This window comes from Ochotona princeps, chromosome 26, assembly GCF_030435755.1.
Source record: "Ochotona princeps isolate mOchPri1 chromosome 26, mOchPri1.hap1, whole genome shotgun sequence".
In the NCBI taxonomy this organism is placed as follows: Eukaryota; Metazoa; Chordata; class Mammalia; order Lagomorpha; family Ochotonidae; genus Ochotona; species Ochotona princeps.
In genome coordinates this window covers 19,111,681-19,139,018 of record NC_080857.1, presented here as the reverse complement: position 1 = coordinate 19,139,018, position 27,338 = coordinate 19,111,681, and the positions used below count along the sequence as shown (strand labels likewise).

Sequence of the window (27,338 nt, the reverse complement as noted above, 5' to 3'; positions counted from 1 at the left end):
AGACACCGGCCAGCCCCGGGGGAGGCAGCAGCAGCCACCGAGAGCCCTGAGGCGAGCGAGTGGGTGTGTGCGCGCGTGGGGAGGGGTAGGGGCGGCCAAACTTCCTGTCCCGCGCTCGAGCTGCTTCCGGCGGGAGCCGGAAGACGCTGTGTGTGGACGGGATTCGGAGCGACTGACTGACGGCCGGTCGGCTGCCCGGGGACGGACCGGAGGTGAGCTCCGTGAGGGAGAGTGTTCCGCGCCGTCTGGACTGGGTGGTCCCCGGGAGGGAGAGGGCCGGGACTGGCTTCTCTGGAGGAGATAGCACCGAGTTTGCCTTCGGATGGGGACGAGGAAAGCCGACCCCTTCGGGCACCCCTCTGGGGTCTGGCGGGCCCGGGATCGGCCAGTCTGCAGCCCCAAGGCCTTGCCTTTCCCCTCGCGGGGTTTTTGGGGGTGATGTTTCGGCTGCTTCTTACGGCTTTAGGGGCGGGGCTGAAGTCACTAGACTGTCCTGGGGAAAGCTGGGTCGTGGGAGACCCCGGTGTGGGCTTTGGGAATGGCACCTGCAGCCAGGGCCTGCCCGCAGACCTTGGGGCCTTGCCCTGATGTCTTTGTGTTGGGGGAAGGGGTCGCGCAGGGAGGTCCCTGCCATGTGTCTAATCCCACAGCTCTGCTGTCCTCCCCTTGAGTCTGCTTACTTTTCTGGGTCCCGAGGAGATGCGGCGGCCACCCAGCCGCTGGGCCCCGGGTTTGCCTTTCGCCTGTCAGTCCAGTCCAAAGTGTGGACAGCGGAGGTTTCTAGCCTCTATTTGTGGCGCCGGTTGAATTGATCCTCGGAAGTTAGTCACGGGAGGAGAATCCGCTCTAGTTTATTAAACTTTGTCACGCTTGTCAGCACTCTAAAAAATGCTTGTGAGCACTGTATCTGGAAGTTACCTGTTATGAAACTTGGAACTTAAAAATTTGTTCTTATACTTAGGCACAAAGGACAGTGGTAATATATTTGCAGATAACTCTAACAAAAAAGGTGAAATCATATTGTGGTGCAGAATAAAAGGGGAGCTAGCCTAGCACTAGGTTTAAACTCTAACTTAAGTTTTGTATCTAAGTATAGGTCTAATTTTTTGCAAGTTGATCTCCAATTTTGGATGAGTTTTTCTTTGTAAGTGAAGGAGTTTGGCTTTGGGGAATTGGCCATTCTGAGGCAGTAGGCTTTGGGTAGGGAGACTGACATCAGAGTTTCTGAATTTTGCAATGATAGGTAGAGTGGCTGTGTGGAAGGTGGGTAGGGAAAGGGATTTTTAAAGTGAAGCGGGCCAATTAGAAACTCGTTTTTATTAAGATTTATTTATTTTTATTGGAAAGCCAGGTAGGCATAGAGGAGAGACAGGAAGATCTTCCATCCGCTGATTCACTCCCCAAGTGACCACAATGGCCAGAGCTGAGCCAATCCTAGGCCCAGAGCCAGGAGATTCTCCCAGGTCTCCCACACGGGTGCTGGGTCCCAAGGCCTTGGGCCGTCCTTGACTGCTTTCCCAGGCCACAGGCAGGGAGCTGGATGGGAAGCAGGGCGGCCAGAACACAAAACAGTGCCCATACGGGATCTTGATGCATACAAGGCAAGAACTTTAGATGCTAGGCTACCATACCAGGCACTAGAAACCCCCCCTTTTTAAAAAAAATTATTTATTTTGATTACAAAATCAGATATACAGAGAGGAGGAGAGACAGAGAGGAAGATCTTCCGTCCGATGATTCACTTCCCAAGTGACTGCAACGGCTGGTGTTGCGTTGATCCAAAGCCAGGAGCCAGGAACTTCCTCCAGGTCTCCTACATGGGTGCAGGGTCCCAAAGCATTGGGCTGTCCTGGACTACTTTCCCAGGCCACAAGCAGGGAGCTGGATGGGAAGTGGAGCTGCCGGGATTAGAACCGGCACCCATATGGGATCCCGGCGCATTCAAGGCGAGGACTTTAGCCGCTAGGCCACGCCGCCGGGTCCTAGAAACCCATTTTAATAAGTTGGGAGACCTGAAGAAGGCATTCCAGTAGGAATTAAGTGTTCAGGACTAAGAATCACTGGGATTATTTATATGTAGAATGTTGAAGACCTAGAATTTGCAGCGGAGTGGGAGGAGGAAGATTGGGCAACGATTGAAAAGGATTACCCATGAAGAACAGGTTTGGTGGGGCAGACAGTCATCTGGATTTTGGGCTTGATTGGGTTTGAGATGCTGTTTGTGTACATATGTGTGGGGATGCCCATCTAGTGGTTAGAAGGTTTGGCATTCAGAAGTCAGGACTACAGAGGGAAATTGTAGTATTGTGAATTGCAGTGTTGCCTGCATTTGCAGTGTTACGCATTCATTATGCAAATATATGCAGCCTGTGAGGAAGTTGGGGGAGCTCCTTTGTAAGTCCAGCCTTGAAACTGGGAAGTGACAGGTGACTGTACAGATTTCCTCTCAGGGGTGATGAGAATGTGAAATGGGTTGTGGTTGCAGTTGCACTGAATCTACCAGTCAGTTAAAGTGTTCTCCTTAGATTTGTGACTTTTAGTTCAGTGCAACGTACTTTAAAATTGACATGCAATGAAGTTTTTGCAGTCTGTTAAATGGATATTGGAATTGGGAGTAGAAAAACAGTGTGGTTGTGTATTTACCTTTTCACTGCTAGCTGGTGTGCATAGCAAACACTAGGTTACAAGTGAAGTGCACATGATATACTGGACAGGCACTGAGAGCTCCTGTGTGGAGTGAGTTCTGCGTACCCGGCCTGCTGTAGCCTATGGTACTGTCTTTTGTTCATGGAGTACGTGTACTCCACCCTGAACTTGGGCATCAAAATTAAACCTCAGAATTATCCTAATATGGGTACCCAATGGTTCCAGAAAATAACTACATTAGAAAAAATAGCTACATTAGAATTATCCTAATATGGGTACCCAATGGTTCCAGAAAATAAAGATTCTTACTAAAATGAAAGCACTAAAATTAAAAAAGAGGTCCTGAGCAGTATAGTTTCTTACAGTCTGCAGCCCTGAAAGTTGGAGTAAGCAAACTTTTGCTGGTTCTCTAGGCTTACTGAGATGACCTGGAATGGGGGAAGAATGCTTGAGCCCTGAAATTCACAATAAAACCCAGAGAGAGAAATTTATCATGCAATTCTGTATACTCTGAGATCGCCCCCATTTTATTTTCTTAATTTTTAAACACTTATTTAAAAGAGTAGAGGAAGAGAAATCTTCCCTAGGCTTGGTCACTCTTTGCAGCAGTGAGGACTGAGCAAGGTCAAAGCCAAAATCCAGGAGCTTTGTCTGGGTCTCCTATATGGATATGGGGCTCAAATACCTGGACCATCTTCTTTTGTTTTTCCCAGGCCATTAAGGGGGAGCTGAATCAGAAGTGGAACAGCCGGGACATTACCTTACGCCCATACAGGATGCTGATGTCTCAGGTGGTGGCTTTACTTGCTATGCTACAACGTTGGCTCCAGGCTTGTCTTATTTTAAATATTTTTAGGGCCAGCATGGTGGCTCATCAGGTCAAGCCTCTGCAAGCTTCAGCATTCCATGTGGGTGCAGGTTCCTGTCCTGGCTGTTCCACTTCCTATCCAGCTCCCTGCATGTGGACTGGGAAGGCAGCAGAGGTGGCTTCACTTTTTTATTTGCTAATTTGTTGTATGAAGTGCCTTTGTTTGCTTACTACATATCCACTGTTCTTAATATTCTGTGTCTCTTTTTCACTCCTATTTTAGGCTCATTTGATTACCTGCCAAGAAGAGCATTGCATTGCCTAAAGGAATATGAGCAAAACAGGGCAGCATCATTGACTGAATTAAATTTGAGCTTGTCCCCTGAACAACTACAACATTTGGAAACTGAATCAATGTTATCAGATGAGTTAGAATCCAAACCAGAGGTGAGACTTATTTGTATGCTTTATTGCTTTATTTGGAAGACTTACATAGGGTGAGACATACAGAGAGCCTCCACGTGCCACTTGACTCCCTAGGTGGCTGTACTGGCTACTGCTAGGCCAGGCTGAAGCCAAGAACTTCATTTGTGTCTCCACACACATGAGCCAAGCACTTCAGCCATCTCCCACTGGCTTTCCAGGGCCTTTAGCTGGGAGCTAGATCAGAAATCAAGCATTCAGAGCATGAACCAGTGCCAGTATGAGATATCAGCACTGCATCAACTTGTTGTGTCACAGTGCCAGCCTCTATATTTTTATCAGAAGTTTTCTCAAAGATTTAAACATTTTATTATTAACTTCTATTATTTTATACAGAATCTTGTTATATCTCTAAACGCTTAATAGTTCTATACTTAAATGATCTATATAAAATACAAAGCCCATACATGTATCTCATGATGAGTATAGGCATATGTTCATATATAAATATTCACTATCACAAACCATTCTTTATTGATTTTTGCATATATTTGAAAATGCTTTCTTTCTGAGTGTGACTTTGTTTTTATTGATTTTTCTCACTGTAATTTTAGTACATCTATATTACATAGTGGAAAGGTCATAGAATTGGGAATCAGATTGCTTATGGTAACTAGTCATGTGACCTAGACTAGTACTACTTAATGTCTTCAAGTTGGTTTTTCATCTGTAAAATAGCCTGGCTTGATGTGAGAAATAAATAATTCAATACATGGAAATGTGCTTTGAAAATGTAACTCAGTACATTGCAGTTCATTTTTTAAACTAGCCATCATTGAAAATATTTTTGTTATTTCTGTGTTGTGGAAAGTGACAGTTAATCATCTAAATCAGTCTTTCTTAAACAGAGACCTTGGTAAAATGTCTTTAAATACCATGCTGTGGTTAATCTAGATTTCTTTGAACATGACTAAAATCAGTGGACCACCATGGTTTGACTACATCATCACCATTTGGTACATCCAGAGATTTAGTTCCATTCCTAACAATCTTTGTTCTTTGACATTATCTTTTGTTCCCCTCCCCTAGCTCCTGGTCCAGTTTGTTCAGAACACGTCCATCCCACTGGGACAGGGGCTAGTAGAATCAGAAGCTAAAGACATTACTTGTTTGTCCCTCCTTCCGGTGACTGAGGCCCCAGAATGTGGTCGGCTAATGTTACCAGGTAAAAATTGAGATCACCAAAGATAGGGTGAAGATGTCTCAAGAGGTTAACTGACTCCATGGTGCTGGTGGAATGGATAACTGACTGCTGGGAACTGAAAGCTGGGGGCTAAAGAAAAGCAGCTGTGGGATCTGTAAGAGTGTCAGTAGTTTAAGCCAAGGAAGTAGATATGATCACCCATGCAGAATGAGAAAAAAGTGCCAAGGCAGGACTCTGTGGAACTCATTGTTTAAAGTACTGGACAATTCAGGAGACCAGGGGAAGGACTGAGGAGGAAAAGCAGAGTGGGGTTGTAGTCGGCAGGCAGCCGATGTTTGAGAGGCTCCAGAGAGGCCATGGTTGACCTGTCCCACAAGGTGAAGTAGGTGCAGAGGCTAGAGGGAGTAATCAGTGTAAATGAAGAACTACTTCCTAAAAGCTCTTCTGCCCTGAGAAGAAAAAAGAAGAGGTGAGGTAACAGGAAGTTTAAGATATGAGATATTTGAGAGGTGTTATATGCTAAGTGGAGCCGAAGAAACAAGAGAGGAAAAGATAGTGCATAATTGGTTGAGGGAGTTCCCAGAGAAGTAGGAGGCAGTAAAAATCTGAGAGCAAGTAGTGAGGTTAGCTTTAGATGGGAATAGGAATTCTCATTTGACTATTAGCATGGAGACATTATTTTCACACATAATAAATTCTGCATATTCTGATCCTTGTTTTAAAATTTGAAATACCAGTGTTAATAGCCTGTTGGTAACAGCTTTATTTGTTATAAAATCTTTGGCTTAGTTTCCTCTACTCGTCTTTGTTTTGTTTGTTTGTTTGTTTAAGATTTATTTATTATTTTTTCTTACTAAGTCAGATATACAGAGAGGAGGAGAGATAGAGAGGAAGATGTTCCATCTGTCCGATGATTCACTCCCCAAGTGAGCGCAACGGCCGGTGCTGTGCTGATCCGGAGCCAGGAGCCTTCTCCAGGTCTCCCACACGGGTGCAGGATCCCAAAGCATTGGGCTGTCCTCCACTGCTTTCCCAGGCCACAAGCAGGGAGGTGAATGGGAAGCGGAGCTGCAGGGATTAGAACCGGCGCCCATATGGGATCCCGGCACTTGCAAAACAAGGACTACAAACAGGGAGCTGGATGGGAACTGCAGTAGCTGGGACGTGAACCAGTGCCCATACGAGATCCCAGCGCATTTAAGGAAAGAATTTAGCCACTAAGCCATCGTGTCAGAACCCTTGTTGAATCATTAAAAACTGAGTTTTAAGGTTATTAAAATAAATAAATAAAAAAAAATAATAACAAAGACAGGGCCCAGCGGCGTGGCCTAGCGGCTAAAGTCCTCGCCTTGAACGCCCCGGGGTCCCATATGGGCGCCAGTTAGTGTCCCGGTGGCCCGCTTCCCATCCAGCTCCCTGCCTGTTGCCTGGGAAAGCAGGTAAAGATGGTCCAAGACCTTGGAACCTTACACCCACGCTGGAGACCCAGAAGAGGCTCCTGGCTTTGAATCAGCACAGCTGTGACCTGTGTGGCTGCTTGGGGCGTGAATCAACAGATGGAAGATCTTCCTCTTTGTCTTTCCTCTCCGTATAGCTGACTTTCCAATTAAAAAATAAATAAATCTTTTTTAAAAGTTTTTTTTTTTTAAGATTTATTTATTTGAATTGCATAGTTAACAGAGAGAAAGGTCTTCCATTCGCTAGATCACCCCCTAAAAGACTTATGGTCAGTGCTGAAATCAGGAGCTAGCTCCATCTGGGTCTCCTGTGTGGGTGGCAGGTGTCCAAGCACAGGGCCATCTGCTGCCTTCTCGGGGAGCTGGATTAAAAGTGGAGCAGCTGGGACTTGAACTGGCTTTCTTGTGGAATGCAGTGTCACAACTAGGAGGTGAAGCTGCTGTACCACAGCACCGGCACCTTGGGCCCCTTGGGTTATTTCTTTATATTCAGTATAAACCTAAAATCATAATGAAGCATTGGTCATTCTAAAAAATTTTAAGTTCCCTGATCATTAACAGTTTCATGTGTATTATGAAAGTTGAGAGGATTCTGACTCTGAAAAATAACTGAAAATTTAAATTCTGTGTTTGAGTTAGTTTTCTTTGTATCGCAGTGTTTTTCAGCGACAAAGTAGTGATTTCTGGCCTCAAGAAGGACTAAGTTCTGTAATATCCAAGTGTGAGTTTTTATTATTGCTTACTGCCAAAGGTCAAAGGTATCGTTTCCTCACATTCCAATTATCTGTGGAGCCTGAAGACACCACTGTTTTTCCCTGAGGCAGATTTGATACTTGTAAAATGAAGCTGCTGTGTACTCAGGTTCAGGTGTTAGATATGGAAGGATGTTACCAGAGTGGTACAGTCTGTGTGTCACAATAGTGAGTTGAAGGGTGCTGAAGGAAGCTGTGGTGTTTTCTGTTTCCTAGATGATACCCCAAATCACACCAGTTCCTCCAAAGAAGTCCCTTCCTCGGCTGTGCTAAGAAGCCTTCAGGTCAATGTGGGCCCTGACGGAGAGGAGACGAGGGCTCAGGCTGTACAGAAATCCCCGGAGTTTCTGACCACTGCAGAGTCTCCCAGCCTGTTACAAGACCTACAGCCAAGCGACAGCACTTCTTTTATTCTCCTTAACCTAACAAGAGCAGGTATTTTTTTTTTCCTATCACTTTCTAAATTCTGCTTATGTCTAAGAAAGCACCTGAGGATAGGATCTGTTTAATTCAGTCAGCTTGCAGGATTGCTGTGGTCTGGGTACCAACAAGTGTGTGGAGAAAGTGGAGGAACCCTAGTAAGACTCAAACATTTGTTTTGAAAGTGGACTGGTGCTGTTTACTCAGGAAGGATAGACCTCAGAGGAGGAGGAGGATTAGTTTGCATTTGTGTCTACAGTGTTGTGATTTCAGAGGAGCATTCGGGCCAAGGTGTTCTTCAGAGAGTAAGAAATGGGAATCCAGAGTTCTTGAGAAGTTTGGCATGAAATAAATAGTTTTGACACTTGTTAGCATTCATAAAATGTGTGAAACATTGACTATAGGTTTTTTTTTTTAAAGATTATATATTTTAGTGGAAAGGCAGATTTAAAGAGGGAGATACAGAATGATCTTCTGTCTGCTAACTCACTCCCCAAATGGCCACAACTGCCAAGCTGAGCTGAGCTGATCTGATCTGAAATCAGGAGCCAGGAGCTTTTCCTGGGTCTCCCACATGGACGCAGAGTCCCAAGGCTTTGGGCCATCCTCTTCTGCTTTCCCAGGCCATAAACAGGGAGCTGGATCAGAAATAGAGCATCCAGGACACGAACCGGTGCCCAGATGGGATGTTGGCACTTCAAGGTGGAGGATTAATTAAGCCATCATGCTGACTATAGATTATTTGATTCAAGAGAAATACAAAACAAACTAAGAAGAATTAAGTCTGGGACCCTTAAAACCAACGTGTTACTGCACAGCAGCAGAAATAGCAGTTAAAAGGAGTTGAAGACAACTGGAAGAGAATAGCTGGTAGGAGGTCAAGGAAGGAAAAAGTTTTAAGGAAGATGCTGAATCACACCAAATATTTCAGGATGGTATAATGAGATGGAGTGTCTTGTAACCTTAGCAAGACAAATTGTTTTGGAGATAGTAGAAGCAGAGGCCAGGATTAGAGACAGGGAAAGGTTGGGGGATGAGAAAATGGATATACGAGTTAGAAAGTATACTTGACTTTGAAGCAACAAATGAGAAGGTAATAGCTAGAAAACCACTTGGAATTTTTTTTTTTCAATAAATATGGAAGGGACTTGAATTAGAGTATATTTAAAGACTGAGGAAAAGCTGGCCAGTAGAGAGAAGTGGGTTCTAAATGGCAGAAAGGAGATAATGAAAGAATATGCAGGTGCTTACTGAAGATTGGAATTTTGATACTTTACGGGATGGGGGTGGGGTGTTGATAGACTGTAGCCAGGAAGGACAGCTCTGCCTGTGAAACTGGAGGTGGCAAAGCAGTGGTAAGCCTGTGGGCTGGGAGTGGAAAGGTGATAGTCTGGTCTTCTCTGAGAACAGAAGCCGGACGAGAGAGGGAAGAGTTGCAGTAGCTGATTGAGGGCTTGAGAAGTTTGAGTGAGGGCACATGGAAGGCTCCTCCCGACCTTCACGGATCTTGTTTCTGCAGGCCTGGGCTCTTCTGCCGAGCACTTAGTGTTTGTACAGGACGAAGCAGAGGACTCGGGGAATGACTTCCTCTCCAGTGAGAGCTCCGACAGTAGCATTCCTTGGTTCCTCCGGGTGCAGGAGTTGGCCCATGACAGTCTGATCGCTGCCACCCGTGCACAACTTGCAAAGAGTGCAAAATCCAGCACTAATGGTGAGACCTCTATGGTATTTTCTTTTCTAGTATTCTGTGTAAAGAGATTTTAGTAATGTAATGATTATATTTTGAGTTAGATATATTTCAAGTTACTCTTTTTTTTTTAAATTGATTTATTTTTATTGCAAAGTCAGATATATAGAGAAAGAGACAGAGAGGAAGATCCTCTATCCGATGATTCACTCCCCAAGTGACTGCAAGTGGTACTGAGCTAATCCAAAGCCAGGAGCCAGGAGCTCTTCCAGGTCTCCAATGCGGGTGCAGGGTCCCAAGGCTTTGGGCCGTCCTTGACTACTTTCCCAGGCCACACACAGGGAGCTGGATGGGAAGCGGGGCTGCCACTGGGACATGAAACAGCACCCATATGGGATCCCAGCGCAAGGCAAGGACTTTAGCCACTAAACTACCATGCTAGGCCCTGGAGCCCTCCCTTCCACACCATTTCCTGGACATGCCAGCAAGAACTGGTCTAATGAGAGCCAATGAGAAGCTCCTTTAAGATAGGCAGAAGTGGGATGGGGTAGCATGGAGGACTGTTGGGGAGGGTGGTTAAGGTCCTGGAGGGCAAAGGTCAGGAGGGGGAGCTGCAGGTGGTGCTTTCCCTCCAAACATCTGGACTTCCTGCCCTCTCTACCCTGAAGGGTAGAGTAAGAGTGAAATTAGATGCAAGGAGTTTTTGGGCCCTCTGATTCTCTCCAAGACTCCCATCTCCCCCTTCCCTCTCCCCCAAGAAATAAAAGAAATCCAGTGGGAACATAGACACACCCCCTAAAATTCAGTTAACTCCTTGCTACACTTATCATTGAAGGAGGCATGGATGTCTTCCACCTTATGGTTCTCAAAAGTTACTTGGGCCTCCAGGACCTTCAAATTTGGAGATGCAGGGAGCTTCCACCTTCTGGTAAATGGCAGTCCAGTCGGTTGTGGCAAAGCACTTGATGCCACTGACCTTGTACTTGAGGTTCCCAAAGCGCTTGGTCCCTCAAGTGAGAGGTGAAGCAAGATGGGAACCGCCCCTTCCCAGAGACAATCTTCTCATAGATCTGAATGGGCTGGTCAGTGAAGAGCAGGGTGCAGCCAACGGCCATCCCATTGGAAAATTATTTGACAAAGATCTATCCGCTGCAGCCACTTAGAGATGAACCAGCAAAGGAAGCTCTCTGTCTCTTCCCCCTTCAGATAAATCACTGTTTAAAACAAAACAAAACAAAAAACAAATGGTGTTCCTTTTCTCTCATTTTCTTTAAGACATAGCTGAACAGCAATAGAAAAAAATAATTCATAGTTTTACTGTGAACATATGAAGCTTTGTCTTTCTACTATATATATATATATATATATTAGGAATAAGATTTTTATATCCACATTTCCCTCTCAGCAGCCATAGGTTGGGCAGGCCTTTGACGTAGTGGTCAAGATCCCATGTGAGACAATCGTGTCTTCCATCAGGGTGCCTGTGTTGGGTCCTGACTCCACTCCTGATTCCAGCTTCCTGGGAGGCTGACAGCTCAGGGAATGCAGTCCTTCTCACCCCTGGGAGAGCTGGCCTGAGAGTGCAGCTCCTGGGCCTGGCCTTCTTTTTTTTTTTTTTTTTTTTTTTTTAAAGATTTTATTATTATTGGAAAGCCGGATATACAGAGAGGAGGAGAGACAGAGAGGAAGATCTTCCATCCGATGTTTCACTCCCCAAGTGAGCCGCAACGGGCCGGTGCGCGCCGATCCGAAGCCGGGAACCAGGAACCTCTTCCAGGTCTCCCACGCGGGTGCAGGGTCCCAAAGCATTGGGCCGTCCTCCACTGCTTTCCCAGGCCACAAGCAGGGAGCTGGATGGGAAGTGGAGCTGCCGGGATTAGAACCGGCACCCATATGGGATCCCGGCGCGTTCAAGGCGAGGACTTTGCCGCTAGGCCACGCCGCCGGGCCCCTGGCCTTCTTTAGTCCTGGCGATTTGGGGCATTTGAGGAGTCAGTCAGTGGGTTGGAGAGCTTAGTATGTCTATCAAATTAATCACTCATTTTGCTTTTGTAGATTTCAGAACTATTTTGGCTATTATATTTGTCAAAGAGGCCTGTGAAAGCATTGTAGTTGTTGGTGGCTGTCTGGAACGTGCAGAGGGGGGTGTACAGCACTCTCATTTCTGATAAAAGTGGGTTCAGAGCTGGGCAAGATGAAATTAGATATCTTATTAACAATCACCAGGTACACACTATTGGAGCTTTATTGCTTGAACTTAGTAAATGAGCAGGGCCCTTCCCTGATTATAAACATGTGACTCATTTATAGGAGAAAATGTCCACCTTGGTTCTGGTGATGGGCAACCCAAAGACTCTGGACCTCTTCCTCCAGCGGAAAAGAAGCTGAAATGTACAGTTGCAGGCTGCGACCGGACATTCGTGTGGCCAGCTCACTACAAGTACCACCTCAAAACTCACCGGTGAGCAAATCCAAGCTCTAGTACCTGCGACTTGAGAACATGTCAATGCTTCCAGACGAGTTTGTCCCTCAAACTGATAAAGCAAAGTAGAGCCACAACTAGCTGGCTTCTGGTTAAGGTGTTGCTTCTTCTTTCATAGGAAGACTTGCATTGTCTCACCTTATTCTTGATAAATATTTAAGAAGATATCTGACATCTGAGTGTCTTAGAGCAAGAGTTGTCAAATCTTATTATAAAGTATTATATGAGAACTTTAAAAATTACTGTATGTAAGGCCTATGAGATCAGTATTTGGGCAGGGGGTTGTGAGTGGGATCTGTGGTTTAACAAGCTCTTCAGGTCATTCTGTTGTATCCAGATTTGAGATTTGTTGTCTGCCCTGAAAGTTGGTGAGGGAGCTTTGATTTGTTGTTTGCAGCAGAGTATGCTTAGATACTGTTACTTACTGGACTACTTTTTCAGAAATGACCGCTCCTTCATCTGCCCCGCAGAAGGTTGTGGGAAAAGCTTCTATGTGCTGCAGAGGCTGAAGGTACACATGAGGACCCACAACGGGGAGAAGCCCTTCATGTGCCCCGAGCCGAGCTGTGGGAAGCAATTCACCACAGCCGGTAACCTGAAGAACCACCTGCGTATCCACACAGGTGTGTGCCATCCAGCATTCCCCTGGGCCCAGGGATTTCTTATGTTTCCTGAGGAGAGGATGAAGTGGGAACGGAGTAAAGATCCCAGGGTTAATGTGAGGGCTCTGAAGATTTCCTTTTCTCCAATGCCACTTCCCACCCATTCAATAACATTTACTGTACTTTCTGTGTGCAAGGAATAGATGGTGTTTATTTTACATCTTGAAGCCTGATGTGTAGGAATAAATGTGAGACCTCAGAGAACAATGATGTAAGCAGATGTGAACCAGCTGATCAGTTTCCAAATCCATTGAATATTGCACAGTTGTTATGTTGGACAGTAACAGGTACCGAGTCACGTAGCTTCTGCTGATGAGGTTCTAGGGACCAAAAGGGGGAAGATGGGGAGAGGTAGGAAATACACACTGCAATCCTCGACTTTGAGAGTTTTGTTTTCTGGTTAGGAACTCACAACATCAGAGGTAGAATGGGAAAGTGACTTGCTGTGGATCTCACAGCGTGTTTCTATCAGAAGAGAAAAATAATAATGTCTGACTGTCAGACCAAGAGTCTAGGGTTGCTTTTGCAATGATTTTGTGATCCATTGGACCCAGCATGTGTTAGTTTCCTGCCAAAGTTCTGTCACCAAACTCAGACTACTGTCTTAAGATGTGTAACTGCTGCCGCCTTTCTTGACACTTTTTTTTTAATATTTGGAAAGTCAGATATATAGAGAGGAAGATCTTCCATCTGCTGATTCATTCCGTAAGTGGCCGCAGCAGCTGGAGCCACGCCAATCCAAAGCCAGGAGCCCGGTGTCTCTTCTGGGTCTCCCATGTGGGTACAAGGTCCCAAGGCTTTGGGCCATCCTTGACTGCTTTCCCAGGCTGCAAGCAGGGAGCTGGATGGGAGGCAGGGCCACTGGGATTAGAACTGGCGCCCATATGGGATCCTGGTGTGTTTAAGGTGAGAACTTCAGCCAGGAAGAGAATAAAGGATTCACAGACTACAAACAAAAAAAAAAAAGATTCATTGATTTTTTTTTATTAAAGTGTTTTTTTGTTAAAGTGTTTTTTGTTTTTTTTTTTATGGGTCCTGCATGATGACTCAACATGCTAATCCTCTACCTCCAAGGACCAAGATCCCATATGGGCACGGGTTCATGTCCCTGTTCCCACTTCCCATCCAGTTCCCTGCTTGTAGCCTGGGAGAGCAGCAGAAGATGGTGCTCTGGCCATTGCGGCCATTTGGGGAGTTAACTAGTGGATAGAAGATGTTTCTGTCGTTTCTCCTTCTCTTCATAAATCTGCCTTTCCAATAAAATAAATACACCTTTTTAAAATATGTTTTGTATTGAATTACTTCTCATTTTCTTTGAGAGATCGAGAACAGATCTTGGGTGACAAGGACCCACGTACTTGAGCTCTCATCTGTAGTCTCCCAGGGTATGCATTAGCAGGAAGTTTATTGGAAGTAGAAGAGCCGTGGGATGCAGGTGACTTAACTGCTGCACCAAATGCTGCCTGCCCCCAAAGTCTTTTTTCCTTTTTTAAGGATTTTAAATTTTTATTTTGAAAGCAGAGTTAAAGAGATATCTTTTATCCCGGGTTCACTCCCCAAATGACCACAGTGGCTGATTCTGGGTTTATCCAAAACCAGAGCCAGGAACTTCTTCCCAGGCTCTCACTTGGATGCAGGGATTGGAGGACTTGGGCTATCCCCTGCTGCTTTCCTAGGCCATTAGCAGGGAGTTGAGATGGAGGTGGATCAGTTGTGACTCGAACCGGCACCCATTATAGGATGCCAAAGTCACAGCCACACCATAATGCTGGTACCTCCCCCATCCCATCAGGTCATTTGTAGCTTCTATGTGACATTACCTCTTGAACTTTCCTTGTCTTATTCTGTGTCCCTTATATCAGCAAAATCACCATTCTCATTCTCTGAATTGGGAGATCATGTTTCCTAAACCATCTTGATGCATATATTTAATGCCTTTAGATTTTGATCTTTTTCTATATCCTTTTGTTTTTAGTTCTTCTTGTTAAACATTTGGCCTGTCATTAGAATTTTCTAGCTTTCTGACAGCCTGTCTTATGCCTTAGTATATTGTTCATTCAGCAGTTTTCTGGGTGCCTAGCATTTTGGGATAGGTATGGTTATGTAAGTTACAGTCCCTAGCAGACATAGGAAACTGTGTGGTACAGTCAGAAAACAGTGCAGTCCCTAGAGGGCTGCAGGCCCAGCTGCTAGGCTGTGACAATGCCGGTCTCACCATTTTCTCAGTTTGCCTTGGGTACTCTGAGTTTCCATGCTCTGTTCACACTGTGTCTTGTACCTGAACTTCTTTTTCAATTTTATCACTTTTTTTTATTTTACATCTTTAAGATCAGGGATGGGTACTTGGCCCAGCACTTAAGACACTGGTTCGGACAGCCATCTTTGTCCTGCATTGAAGTTTTAGGATTTGACACGTGGCTCCAGCTCCTAACTGCACCGTCTTGCTAATGCAGGCCTTGGAAGGAATGTTGATGATTCAAGTTAACTGTGTTCCCACCCAGCATGTAAGACACCTGCATTGAGATCCCAACTCTGGGCTTTGGTCCAGCCTGATGCTATCCATTGTGGATGTTTAGGGAATGAATTCGTACATGAGAGGAATTGCTCCTCTAAATTTTGTCAGCATTCTTTGTATAGGAACTTAATCATATTTATAGGAGCCAGTGTTATGGTGTAGCATGTTAAGCCACTGCCTGCGACCTGGCATCCCATATCGGCCCCAGTTGATAGCTTGGGGTGTTCTGTTTCTGATCTAATTTGCTGCCAGCTTCATTTAGGCTCCTGTACCTGGAGACCTGGATGAAGTTCCTGGCTGCTTGCTTGCACCTGACTCACTCCTGGCCATTGCAGCCATTTGAGGGGTGGATCAGTGGGTAGAAAATCTTTCCCTTCCTCTCTATCTTTTCCCCTTGTTGCTAATTCTACTTTTCAGATAATACTTTAAAAAACTATAAATACATAAGTGTCACACTAGCTGTGATCCTTGGAGGCCAGAGACCACATCTTTGATTCTTTTCACTTTTGATTTTGAAGTATTTATAAACTCACAGAAAGTTGTGAAAACAGTGCAGAGTGCTGTGTGTATCCTTCCCTTCCCTTCCAAAACTTGGCATCTGAGGTATATAGTGCAATATTAAAGTCAGTGAATTAACATACCATTATTATCAACTAGTCTATGGACCGCAGATTTTTAAAATAATAAAGCAGTGTTATAAAAATGGAAAATTATAGAGAAGCACAGAAAAATCAATATACTACTATGTAGATGTGGCTATTTCTATTTTAAGATTTATCTATTTATTTTTTATTGGAAAGTCAGATATACAGAGAGGAGGAGAGACAAAGAAGAAGATCTTTCATCTGCTGGTTCACTCCTTAAGTGGCCGCAAAGGCTGGAGCTGTGCCGATCTGAAGCCAGGAGTCTGAAGCTTCTTCTGGGTTTCCCACACGGGTGCAGGATCCCAAGGCTTTGGGCCATCCTTGACTGCTTCCCCTGCCACAAGCAGGGAGCTGGATGGGAAGTGGGGCTGTGGGACATGAACTAGTACCCATATGGGATCCCGGCACATGCAAGGAAAGGGCTTTAGCTGCTAGGCTACCGTGCTAGGCTCAAATGTGGTTATTCTTTTTTTTTTTATTATTATTAAAGATTTATTTATTTTATTACAAAGTCAGATATACAGAGAGGAAGAGAGACAGAGAGGAAGATCTTTGTCTGTCCGATGATTCACTCCCCAAGTGACCGCAACGGCCTTTGCTGCCGATCCGAAGCCAGGAACCAGGAACCTCCTCCAGGTCTCCCACGCGGGTGCAGGGTCCAAAAGCTTTGGGTCATCCACGACTGCTTTCCCAGGCCACAAGCAGGGAGCTGGATGGGAAGCGGAGCTGCTGGGATTAGAACCGGCGCCCATATGGGATCCCGGAGCGTTCAAGGCGAGGACTTTAGCTGCTAGGCCACTACGCCGGGCCTTATTCTAATGAAATTGTTACAGACTTTTGTGTAATTCTCTGAAATATTTCATTTGCTTGTTTTCTTAAATGGTACTATATTTTTCTGTCTCCTCTGCCTTTCTAATAAAAATAAATCTAAAAAATAAGAAAGGGGCTATATATAACACCTACTTAACAACTTTTAAAAAAATGTTTAAAATTTTCTCATTTTATTTTTAATATTGTTTATGTTCTTGAGAGGGATTCCTAGTGTGCCTCAGATTAGGGTGGCAGAGAGTAAGGGATGGAGGAAGGTGGGTAGAATAAATGTTTCCATCCCTTCTTTTACTGCTGTGTCCACAGTGGGGGAAAGGGAGGGAGCGACTCCTTGCCTCATTGCTGTCACACTACATCAGTTCCATTTGATGACACCTTAGAGACCCAAGCCTGCCCCAGCCCCAGTGTTGTGGCAGCATGTCTGCAGCCTAGCCCAACCCATCCTGCATCCTGTCCGGCTCTCCTGCACACCTATGGGTGCTATGGCTTATATCAGCCCAACCCACCTCCAGACCTGACCCACACATAGGCTGCCTTGTCCAACCTGGCCTGTCCCCAGCCCTGGCTTGAGAGGCAGCACTTGCTAGGTGGCCAGTTGAAATGAGATAGCATAAATTAAAGAAATCAGAGTGAGTACATCCCTAGAAACAGTGAAGTGGATGGGAACAGGGTGATAGACAGTGTGTTCCTCCCAGGGCTGAAGCTTACCTCGTTCTCTCTCTCCAGGGGAGAAGCCTTTCCTTTGTGAAGCCCAAGGATGCGGCCGTTCCTTTGCTGAGTATTCTAGCCTCCGAAAACACCTGGTGGTTCACTCAGGTATTAGGATTTGTGCCCTTCCTAGATTTCTAGAAAAGTAGAGAGACAACAGGATAAAAGGGTGGGTGAATGGTGTAAAGAAATGTGAGAAGAAACAAACTGCTCACCGTGAAAGTAAATACAGCATCTCTCTGGCATGGCAAAGTCCAGTCAAGGCACTCAGTAATTATATTCAGAGGTACTTACCATCAGTGGGGAAAAATCTGGATACGATTTTCAACCAACTCATTAGAAGATTTTAGACCTTTTTCTGAGGTGATCACATTTGGTACAGTGTTTTGAGAGTTGTGTCCAACAAGGATCCTGCTTTTTAGGAATGGACATTTGCATTCCCCAGCAGAGGATTTCAGGTCGTAATCAAGTAAAAAGGTAGAGGTTGGTGGCAGCAGAGCCAGTGATATTACTACCTTTTAAGGAGACCTTAGTGACCCTGCTGTAATCACTGTTTTGGCAGAAACTATATGTCTGGCAAATAGAGTCACAGACAGAGATCTTCCAACCACTGGTTCATGGCTGGAATGGTCCAAGAAAGGCCAGACAGAAGCCAGGAGCCAGTAGCTTCTTGCGGGTCTACCCCATGGGATTTGAGCCGTCTACTGCTACTTTCCTAGATGCACTAAAGATTTATTTGTTTCTTTGAAAGGTAGAGTTACAGAGAGAAGGAGAAGCAGAGGTCTTCCATGCTCTGGTTCACTCCCTAAAATGGCTAAAATAATGAAATGAAACTAAGAGCTTCATCCTTGTCTGTCACATGGCTGAAGAGCCTGAGCACTTGGGCCGTTTTCCACTGCTTTCTCAGGCACATTAGCAGTGAGCTAGATTGGTAGTGGAACAGCCAGGACTTGAACCAATGCCTTTATGGGATAGTAGCAGCTTAACTCACTACTCTACAACACGAAACCCAGTTTGTTACCTTTTTTTTTTTTTTCTTTTTTTTTAATTGGAAAGTCAGATCTACAGAAAGGAGAAAGATCTGCTGGTTCACTCCCTACGTGGCTGTAACTGCCAGAGCTGAGCTGATCTGAAGCCAGGAGCCAGGAGGTTCTTCTTGGTCTCCCATGGGTGAATGGACCCAAGGCTTTGGGCCGTCCTCTACTGCTTTCTCAGATCATAAAAGGGAAGGGCAGCAGTTGGGATACAAAGTGGCACCCATATGGGATCCTGGCACATGCAAGGCGAGGACTTTAGCCACTTTACCACACCAGCCCTGTACTTTTTTTTTTTTTTTAAAGATTTATTTATTTTTATTGCAAAGTCAGATATACAGAGAGGAAGATCTTCCGTCCAGTGATTCACTCCCCAAGTGACTACAATGGCCGGTGCTGTGCCGATCAGAAGCCGGGTACCAGGAACTTCTTTCCAGGTCTCTCACGCTGGTGCAGGGTCCTAAAGCATTGGGCCATCCTCAACTGCTTTCCCAAGCCACAAGCAGGGAGCTGGATGGGAAGTGGAGCTGCTGGGATTGCCACAACGCCGGTCCCTTTTTTTTTTTTTTTTTTTTTTTAACCTCAGAGTGTTTTCTAGGTTCATTCCATCTCAGAGTAGGGAAATGGTTCTTATTCCTTTTTTAAGTAGCTTCATAATATTCTCTCTTGCTTATGTTGTATGCACTGGCTCTTTCGATCTCTGTGGTGCATATTTGGGTTGATTCCAGTCATTAGGCATTTAAATAATGTTGCAGTAAACTGTGTGCCTGGATCGTTTTGCATTTGGCCACTGCAACTTAAAGGCGGATCCGTTGATGAAAGGGCAAATGTACGTGTAATTGCTCTCAGTACTCCTCAGTGCTCTGCTGTAAATGTAGTGTTTTGTATTATTAAGCATGAGGATTGCTGTCCAGTTGTTTTTTTTTAAGATTTATTTATTTTTATTGGAAGTCAGATATACAGAGAGGAAGAGAGACAGAGAGGAAGATCTTCCGTGCCTCCACTGATTCACTCCCCAAGTGACGGCAACGGCCGATGCTGTGCTGATGCAAAGCCGGGAGCCAGGAACTTCCTCCAGGTCTCCCACGTGGGTGCAGGATCCCAAGACTTTGGGCTGTCCTCGACTACTTTGCCAGGTCACAAGCAGGGAGCTGGATGGGACGTGGAGCTGTCGGGATTAGAACCGGCACCCATAAGGGATCTTGGTGTGTTCAAGGCGAGGACTTTAGCTGCTAGGCCACTGCGCTGGGCCTTGCTGTCCAGTTTTATCATTATTAATAATTGCGAATTTTTTCTCCACATTTATAGATTGGGAGACTTTCTTTTATAATCCTCATTCCAGTTTTTCTTAAGAGAACATTAGTGAAACAGGTTAACCCACTCCCTGGGATCAAGTCCCACCTTTTTTCCCATTCCTCTTCCTGCTAATGCTCCTGGTAGGAGAAGGTGATGGCCCAAGTACTGGAGTTAATGCCGCGCACGTAGGAGACCCAGTTGAAGTTCCTGGTTCCTACCTTTGGCCTGGCCTGACTCTGGTGATTTTGAACATTTGGGGTGTGATCCAGCAGATGAAAGATCTTAGTTTCTCTCTGTTCCATTCTCCCTTTCAAAAAAAAAAAAAATCACTGCATCTTTTTTGCAAAGTCAGAGGATGTGGCATTAGTAGCCCGGTGTTCACACATAGGAATCATTGTCTAGAATTGAACAACAGTTGTTTCTTTTCCAGGGACGGTAGTTTCTAGGATACTGTGGGCCAGCTTAGCCATTTCACTTACTTTTGCTTCCTGCTAGTTCAGTTTTTGATGCTTGCTCTAAAGCATGGCTGTCTGGGTAAGTGGAACGTAAGCTGAGCTTCAAGGCTTATAGACATAGAGGATAGTTTAGAGTGTTAAATTAGAACTACCAGTGTGAATATTGGAGACTCCAAAGAGTGGACCATGGAATAATGTAAGCCTGAGGGTGGTACACGCCCTCCAGGTCAAGGAAGACTGAGCAGAGCAACCACATCCATGTGTGATTGCTGTGATCCCAAAGCAGAGATGCCTTTGTGAAGGCAGCAGTGCGGTGGGTCTGAAAGAGCAATGAGTGTGCCAAGCCCTCCTAGGGTGTGCTCCCTGGCTTCCCCACGTGCTGAAGGTTGAGAGGCTGGGGAAGGTGGGGAGTGGGAGAAGCAGTGGTCTCTTGGGTTTTGTCATATACTCCCTGGGCCTTCGTGTCCAGGTCTTGAGTCCATTCTCTCCTGGTCAGAATGTCACCCTGTCTGTTACCTGCCCTGTTTCAGGAGAGAAGCCTCACCAGTGCCAGGTCTGTGGGAAGACCTTCTCTCAGAGTGGGAGCCGGAATGTGCACATGAGAAGGCGTCACCTGCAGCTGGGAGCGGCCGGGAGGCAAGAGCAGGAGCTGCCTGGTGAGGAGGGCTGGGAGGCGGGCATGGCTTGGCCTGCTGGTAAACCGGAGGCTGCTTTCTGATTCTGGGTTGGTAGAGAGAGCTGGTCTCATGTGATGGGCTGGTGGTTTCCGGACAAAACTGTGGACTGGTTTCTTGCACAGCTCCTAAAAATGTGTCTTTGTATTGTTTGTCCTCCCCTCCTAACAAAACCCAATAGATGACAGTAATTTGTGAACTCCCAAAGTCATTCATTTTAAAAGTTTCCTGGTAATTAGTCATGATCCACTGCAAGCATTTCTGTAGCAGAGTGAGTGAAGGTTTCTGTATAAGAGATTAAGCTTTTCCTGTTGTTATAACGTAAACTTACAAGTCATGATTACTTTTTTGCCCTAGTGTAAATTTTGATAACTTTTAAAACTCGTATTCCTTTTCCTTGTCTTTCCTTAATTATTTGATTCCAAATACTCCTAAGGATCCACCCGTCCCATTTGATATACTGATTCTTCAGGCGGTGATCACAGGCAAGGATAATTATCCCTGGGGCTTAACCTTCCTCTTCTCCATGTTTATTCTGTTCCTGAAAGCTGGTGAGAAGGGAGGGCAGCCAAGATACAGGTTCACGTCTAATACTTAAGGGGAAGGCCAGTTTCCTGTGAAGGCAAAGGAGGACCATGCACAGCCTTGACTGCTGTATTCTCTCACATCCTGTTCTCTGTGCAGCTGAGCCACTCATGGGCAGTAGTTTGCTTGAAGAGGCTTCAGTCCCCAGTAAAAACCTGGTGTCTATGAATTCCCAGCCCAGCCTTGGTGGAGAGTCCTTGAACCTACCAAATACCAATTCTATCCTGGGAGTTGATGATGGTAAGATTTCCAGCTCTCCTTTATTTGGGGAAGATGGACTGTGAAAAGGGGCTAAGAAAAGGGTGTCTCCAAAATGGAGGTTTTAATGCTCAGAATGACTGAGTAGCATTTTGTTCTTACTGAATCTGTAAAAATAAAAAACCTTATTGAAAATGATGTGGCAAAAGAATAGAGAATTTTTTTTTTGAAAGGGAAAAGCATCCATAATTCTTCCAGCATCACAGCCCAACTCTTTCTGTCTTTCCTATTGCAGTTATGGAAGAACTTAATTTTTAAAACATTTAAACAGAACATAACCAGGTTTTACAGAGGAGAGGTAAAGCAGTTTCTCCATATCTTCAAAAGCCAGATCTTCTGGAGAAAGAAAGGGCTTTCTAGGAAACAGTTGCTCCTCTTGGTATAGAAATTTCATCCAAGGTACGCAGGCCAGGCCCTCTTCTCTGACAGACTTAACAGGTGAGGTCAGCATGCATTTATTTAGGGCCTACTGTGTGCCTGGCACCATGGAAAAGACAAAAATTAATGTCTTTAAATCCAGTTGAAAAGTCAAAGCTTACAGTTACATGAGAAATAACATTAAGTAAATAGAATGTAGTGTATCAAGTAAACATTAAATTATGTGTCAAAGCTCTTAGACTTGTAGTTGATTTGAAGTCCAAGCAGTACGTCTGTGGGCTATGTCCAGGTAATTCTCATGCTGATCCCATTGACGAACACTTACTTTAAGTTACTAAGGCAGTTCTGAATATAAGTCTGTGTTAGGATGCTACTAACAGCACTGCCTCTTCTGGTCCCAAAATAATCCTAGTGGATAACCAGCATGAGGTACAGAGACTGTGTGGAGCTGTTTTGCCAACTTTGACAAGAGCCCTAAGAGAGGAAGGGACACTGAACAGGAACGGGTTTTTCTTAAGTCCTTGACCTGCAGTGATTGGTCTGTGGTGTGCATGGTGCATAGAGGGCTGGCTCTAGTCCCTGGAGTAGGCAGCTTTGACCTTGTTTTATATGCAGCTGTAGTCCCCATAATACTGCTAACACAATCTAAACTGATAGACTGAAAAATGGCTAGCTCCTTTATCAAGATGTCTTGCCTTTTCTTCCCATCCTTAGCTAATTCTTGCCAAACTTGCTGATAATAGTTACCAGACAGGAATTAACTTGGAAGAACTATGGGAATGCAGGAGGTTTATTAGAGTTCCTTACGAGAGGCTCGGTGGTGTAGGTGGGTGTATCTGCGGATTCCCTTTCATTCGCACGTTTGTTCTGCTGTCGTGTAGAGGTGCTTGCTGAAGGATCTCCACGTCCCCTGTCTTCAGTGCCTGATGTGACACATCACTTGGTAACCATGCAGCCTGGGAGGCAGTCGTACGAGGTTTCTGTCTTGACTGCGGTAAACCCACAGGAGGTAAAACTGTCTTCTCGTCCTTGTTCTGTTTCTGTGGTGACTACTTGGAGAATGAAAATGAATCTAGTTTAGAGGATCTGAAACATTCTCCACCTTGGTTTCTGTAACCTTGACTACAGTATTGTCCTTTAAGCCAACCATGAGGCCCACTGGAAAGGAGCCGGGATGTCAGGTTCTTGTGCATTGGGAGATTGTTCTGTTGCAGCTGAAAACACTCAGCCTTAAAATTCTTTTAAGCACAGTCCTTAATGAATGATGCCCCATTCTTACTGTTCTCTGCCCCACTGTAGTATGAAGATTTTTTTTTAAAGATTTATTTATTTGAAAGGCAGATCTACATAGAGAAGGAGGAGAGACAAATATCTTCCATGTGCTTGTTCGCTCCTCAAGTGACCACAATGGCCAGAGCTGAGCCGATCCAAAGCCTGGAGCCAGGAGCTTCTTCCGGCTCTCCCACGTTGGTGCAGGGTCCCAAGGCTTTGGGCCATCCTCCACTACTTTTCCAGGCCATAACCTGGGAGCTGTATGTGAACTGGAGCAGCCAGGGTATGAAGTGGAGCCCATCTGGGATCCCGGCACTTGAAGAGGAAGGATTAGCCAGTTGAGCCATTTCCTTATGAAGATGTTTTTATAAAGAAAATAACATTCTGGAACAATGTGATCCCTGAGCATTAAAAAAAAAAAGTGGTAACAAAATCGTTGAAAATAAGACTCAGTTCCTCCAGGGTTGTGTGTGGAGAGATAACTGGGCTTACAGGAATGTGTTCTTTTGCTTGTGGAGGAACAGTCACCATTAGCATCAAGGAAGTGCATTAGCTAATTCTAAACACCTCCAGCTCTGTGGTCGCCCAGAAAACAACAGGAAAACCAACCAGAATGTTAGAATCTCAGAGTGTTTACTGGTCTTCTGGAAAAGGATGACTTCATCACAACCTTATTTCATTTGTGTAAGCTTCGGCCAAAACCCGTGTAGCTTGGGCCTGTTCAGTATGACAGCACTAAAGCAGTGTGATCCTTTCTTCCCCTCCCCTTTTTTTTTTCATTATATTCTTTGCGCCACCAGTAGGCTGTTCCGTGATTAAAATGACTGCATCTTGTGTCGAATATTCACAATTGTGTAATATCCCTGCGAGTTCCTGGGATCGCAGGGCTCTGGGCTTGCGCCTTCTTTGTATTCAGTGCTGTGCTGTGACCCAGTGTCTAAGCCTTGTTGTATTACATTGAGAATCTTCTGCTGTTGGTGTCATTGGTCATCAGACCAACCACCTCTGCCTCATCTGTGGGGCTTTACTCTTTTTCTTCTTCATTTTTATGCCTTCGAGTTTTTATTAAAGTTTTTGAAGAGTGTGAGAATAGTATAATGAATCCATATATCTAGTACTCAGCTTCATTTACTTTATACTATTGTTTTATCTTTTTCCTCCTGCTTTTGTTGCTTTTACTAGAGTATTTTAAAGTAAATTGTAGACAGACATGTCATCTAAATCTTGCAATATATACCTGTTATAGAAAAATTAATGAGTTAGTTTAATTGAAAGGCAGTGTGATGGCTCAGTGAGTAAATCATCGCCTGGTACACACTGGAATCCCATTTGGGTGCCAGTTGCTGTCCTGGCTGCTCCTCTTCCCACTCAGCTCCCTGCTTGTGACCTGGGAAAGCAGTAGAGGATGGCCCAAAGCCTTGCTTGGGACCCTGCATCCGTGTGTGAGACCCGGAGGAGGCTCCTGGCTTCAGATTAGTTCGCTCTGGCTCTTGTAGCTGCTTGGGAAGTGAACCAGCAGATGGAAGATATTTCTGTCTCTCTTCTTTGTAAATCTGACTTTCTAATAAAAACAAACATCTTTAAAAAATAAAAAGAAGAAGAAGAAAAGAGATAAGGCACAGGCAGATTTTCAGTCTGCTGGTTTTTATGAAACTGTTGGGGATGGGCCAGGCCCAGGTCAGGAGCTGGGAACTCAGTCCAGTTCTCCTGCATGGATGCTGGGGACCCAGTTAGTGGAGCCATCATCTGCCTCCCAGCCTGTGCCTTAGCAGGGAGCTGAAACCAGGAGCAGTCAGAGCAGAGCTTTGGACCTACGCATTCCAGGGAAGGATGTGGGCATCCCAAACGGCATTGTAACCACTACGGCAAATTCCCTCCCCTGACATAACTACCAGGATGCCTGAGAATGTTTATTTTAAAAAGGAATTCAAAGTATGAGCTTGGGGCTGGCACAGTGGCTCCACTTCTGATCTAACTCTCTGCTTATGGCTTGGGAAAGCAGCAGAGGACAACCCAAAGCCTTAGTCCCTGCACCCACAGGGGAGACCCAGAAGCAACTCCTGGCTCAATTTACGGTCTGTCTGTTCTGTGAATCTGCTTTTCCAATAAAGGTCAGTCTTTAAATTCAGCAGCCCCTGCTGATGGTAAATATTCAGTGAGTAAGCCAGAAGATGCAGGCTCTTTTTCTCTCTCAAATATTACAATTAGATTTAATTTAAAACAGACAAACCTCATAACACCCCATTCCCTGCCACACAGCATTAAATGAAATCTGTGGTTTTTTGTTTTTTTTTTAGTTTTGTTATTTTCCTTAACTTACCTATCACTAAATTCTATAAAATTACTTTCATCCAGTTAAGTCACCAATTACAAGCACAATAGTTTATGTTTATATATATATGTATATATATATTAAAGATTTATTTATTTTATTACAAAGTCAGATATACAGAGAGGAGGAGAGACAGAGAGGAAAGATCTTCCGTCTGTCCCATGATTCACTCCCCAAGTGAGCCGCAATGGCCGGTGCGCGCCAATCTGAAGCCGGGAACCAGGAACCTCTTCCAGGTCTCCCACGCGGGTGCAGGGTCCCAAGGCATTGGGCCGTCCTCGACTGCTTTCCCAGGCCACAAGCAGGGAGCTGGATGGGAAGTGGAGCTGCTGGGATTAGAACCAGTGCCCATATGGGATCCTGGCATGTGTAAGATGAGGAGTCAGCCACTAGGGTACCATGCCGGGCCGCAAAATAAATCTTAAAAATTTTATTTGAAAAAGCTGCAGAGAGAGAAATCCTTCATCTGCTGGATTCTTCCCCAGACGACCGCAATAGCCAGCACTGGGTCAGGCCAAAGGCAGAAGCCAGTATTTCCTTCCCGATCTCCCATGTGGTGGCAGGGGCCCAAGGACCTGAGCTATCCTCTGCTGCTTTCCCAGGCGGAGGAGCTGATCAAAGTGGAGCAGCTGGGATACAAATTGGTGCCCATATGAGATGCTGGCATCTTGAGTGGTAGCTTTACTCATTCTACCATGGTGCTGTCCCCAAGCCTGTTTTTGTGTCCAGGGTCTTTACAAAACCTTGTTTGAACAGAAGCCCTGAGTTAGTGTCCGTATTCACTGCTACCCAGTGGGGATCCGCCAGGCTTTCTTCCTCTATCACAGGAAAGGCATTTTAAGCCCGTGGAACTCCTTGATTCCTGTGAGCAGGTTCTCCTTCTCAGATAGCCAGAAGGGAAGGGCTCCTGTCTGAGCCTTCAGCCTGAGCTTCGGGCAACACTGACTTAGGGGATTTCTGGGCACACTGCTACCAGTTTCTCTGAAAGTCACTCACTTTGTATGGTGGGTACCTGACTATACAAACAGCAGTCTGGCTTTCAGACATGGTGTAGTTTGTCACCGTGATTTCAACACCAGCCTCATGCGCTGGCTAGTGTGCCAGCCCAAGGCCTTTGTCCATCTGGGTGAGACGTGTCTCTGTTCGTGGCTTTTCACTTGCGGTGCACTCCCCAGCCTCCACTCATCGTCCTTTTACCTAGTGTGGAGTCTCTCCTGTAAACCTACTCTAGATTTGTTTTCAATCTCTTACAGTTACTAAGCCAAGGCGACTTAACTGACAGACAGACATGAACTTGGGTGCCGACTCCTGGTGGACAGCTCTGATGGCAGAGTGCACGCAGCGGGAACAGCCTGCCACAACCAGGGTGAATCCGTGAGGATCTACACCCGCCTTCACCTTCCCTGGCACTGAAGGTCGATGTGGGCGAGCTTCTCCTGTCTGCCATCGGATCCAGGCAAGGGGCCAGAGAGGCTGGGGGCTGCCTGCCTGCCTGCAGCTGCCACTCTTCCTGCTGCAGAATGCTGGGCTCGGCATCTCCCCCCAGTGCGTTCAGGTGTGCGTGGGCCGGGCCTTCTCGTGACGGCTGAGGGGAGGTTTCTTCTGAGCATTCACCCCGCACTCAGCGCTGCTCTTCCCGTGGGTGAGCTGCGCCCTGCCACCAGCCACGGAGCTTCGCCAGGAAGTTGAGCTTTCAAGATGCCTTGTTCCTTTGAAGGAGGGAGGGATGTCAACCTGTGGCTATTTCTCCCTCTGGCCACCTGAGTGAGAGACTCTGCCTCTGGGCTGCAAAAAATAAATTACTTGAATCTCCTCCTG

General features: G+C 45.5%; 1 protein-coding gene across 3 annotated transcripts; it reads left to right on the top strand.

Moving 5' to 3' along the window:
• Positions 1 to 96: 96 nt before the first annotated feature.
• On the top strand, positions 97 to 27,338 carry ZNF410 (zinc finger protein 410). Of its 3 annotated transcripts, XM_058655294.1 has the most exons (12): positions 97 to 212; positions 3,738 to 3,901; positions 4,967 to 5,102; positions 7,507 to 7,725; positions 9,230 to 9,421; positions 11,708 to 11,858; positions 12,321 to 12,502; positions 17,255 to 17,344; positions 20,552 to 20,677; positions 21,380 to 21,520; positions 22,798 to 22,925; positions 26,774 to 27,338. In XM_058655294.1, the coding sequence occupies exons 2-12, from the start codon at positions 3,869 to 3,871 to the stop codon at positions 26,810 to 26,812; spliced, it is 1,437 nt and encodes a 478-aa protein (XP_058511277.1). In that variant the 5' UTR covers positions 97 to 212; positions 3,738 to 3,868; the 3' UTR covers positions 26,813 to 27,338. The 3 variants fall into 3 exon arrangements, with proteins under 3 accessions (XP_058511277.1, XP_058511278.1, XP_058511279.1); XM_058655295.1 differs by lacking the exon at positions 21,380 to 21,520; XM_058655296.1 differs by lacking the exons at positions 21,380 to 21,520; positions 22,798 to 22,925.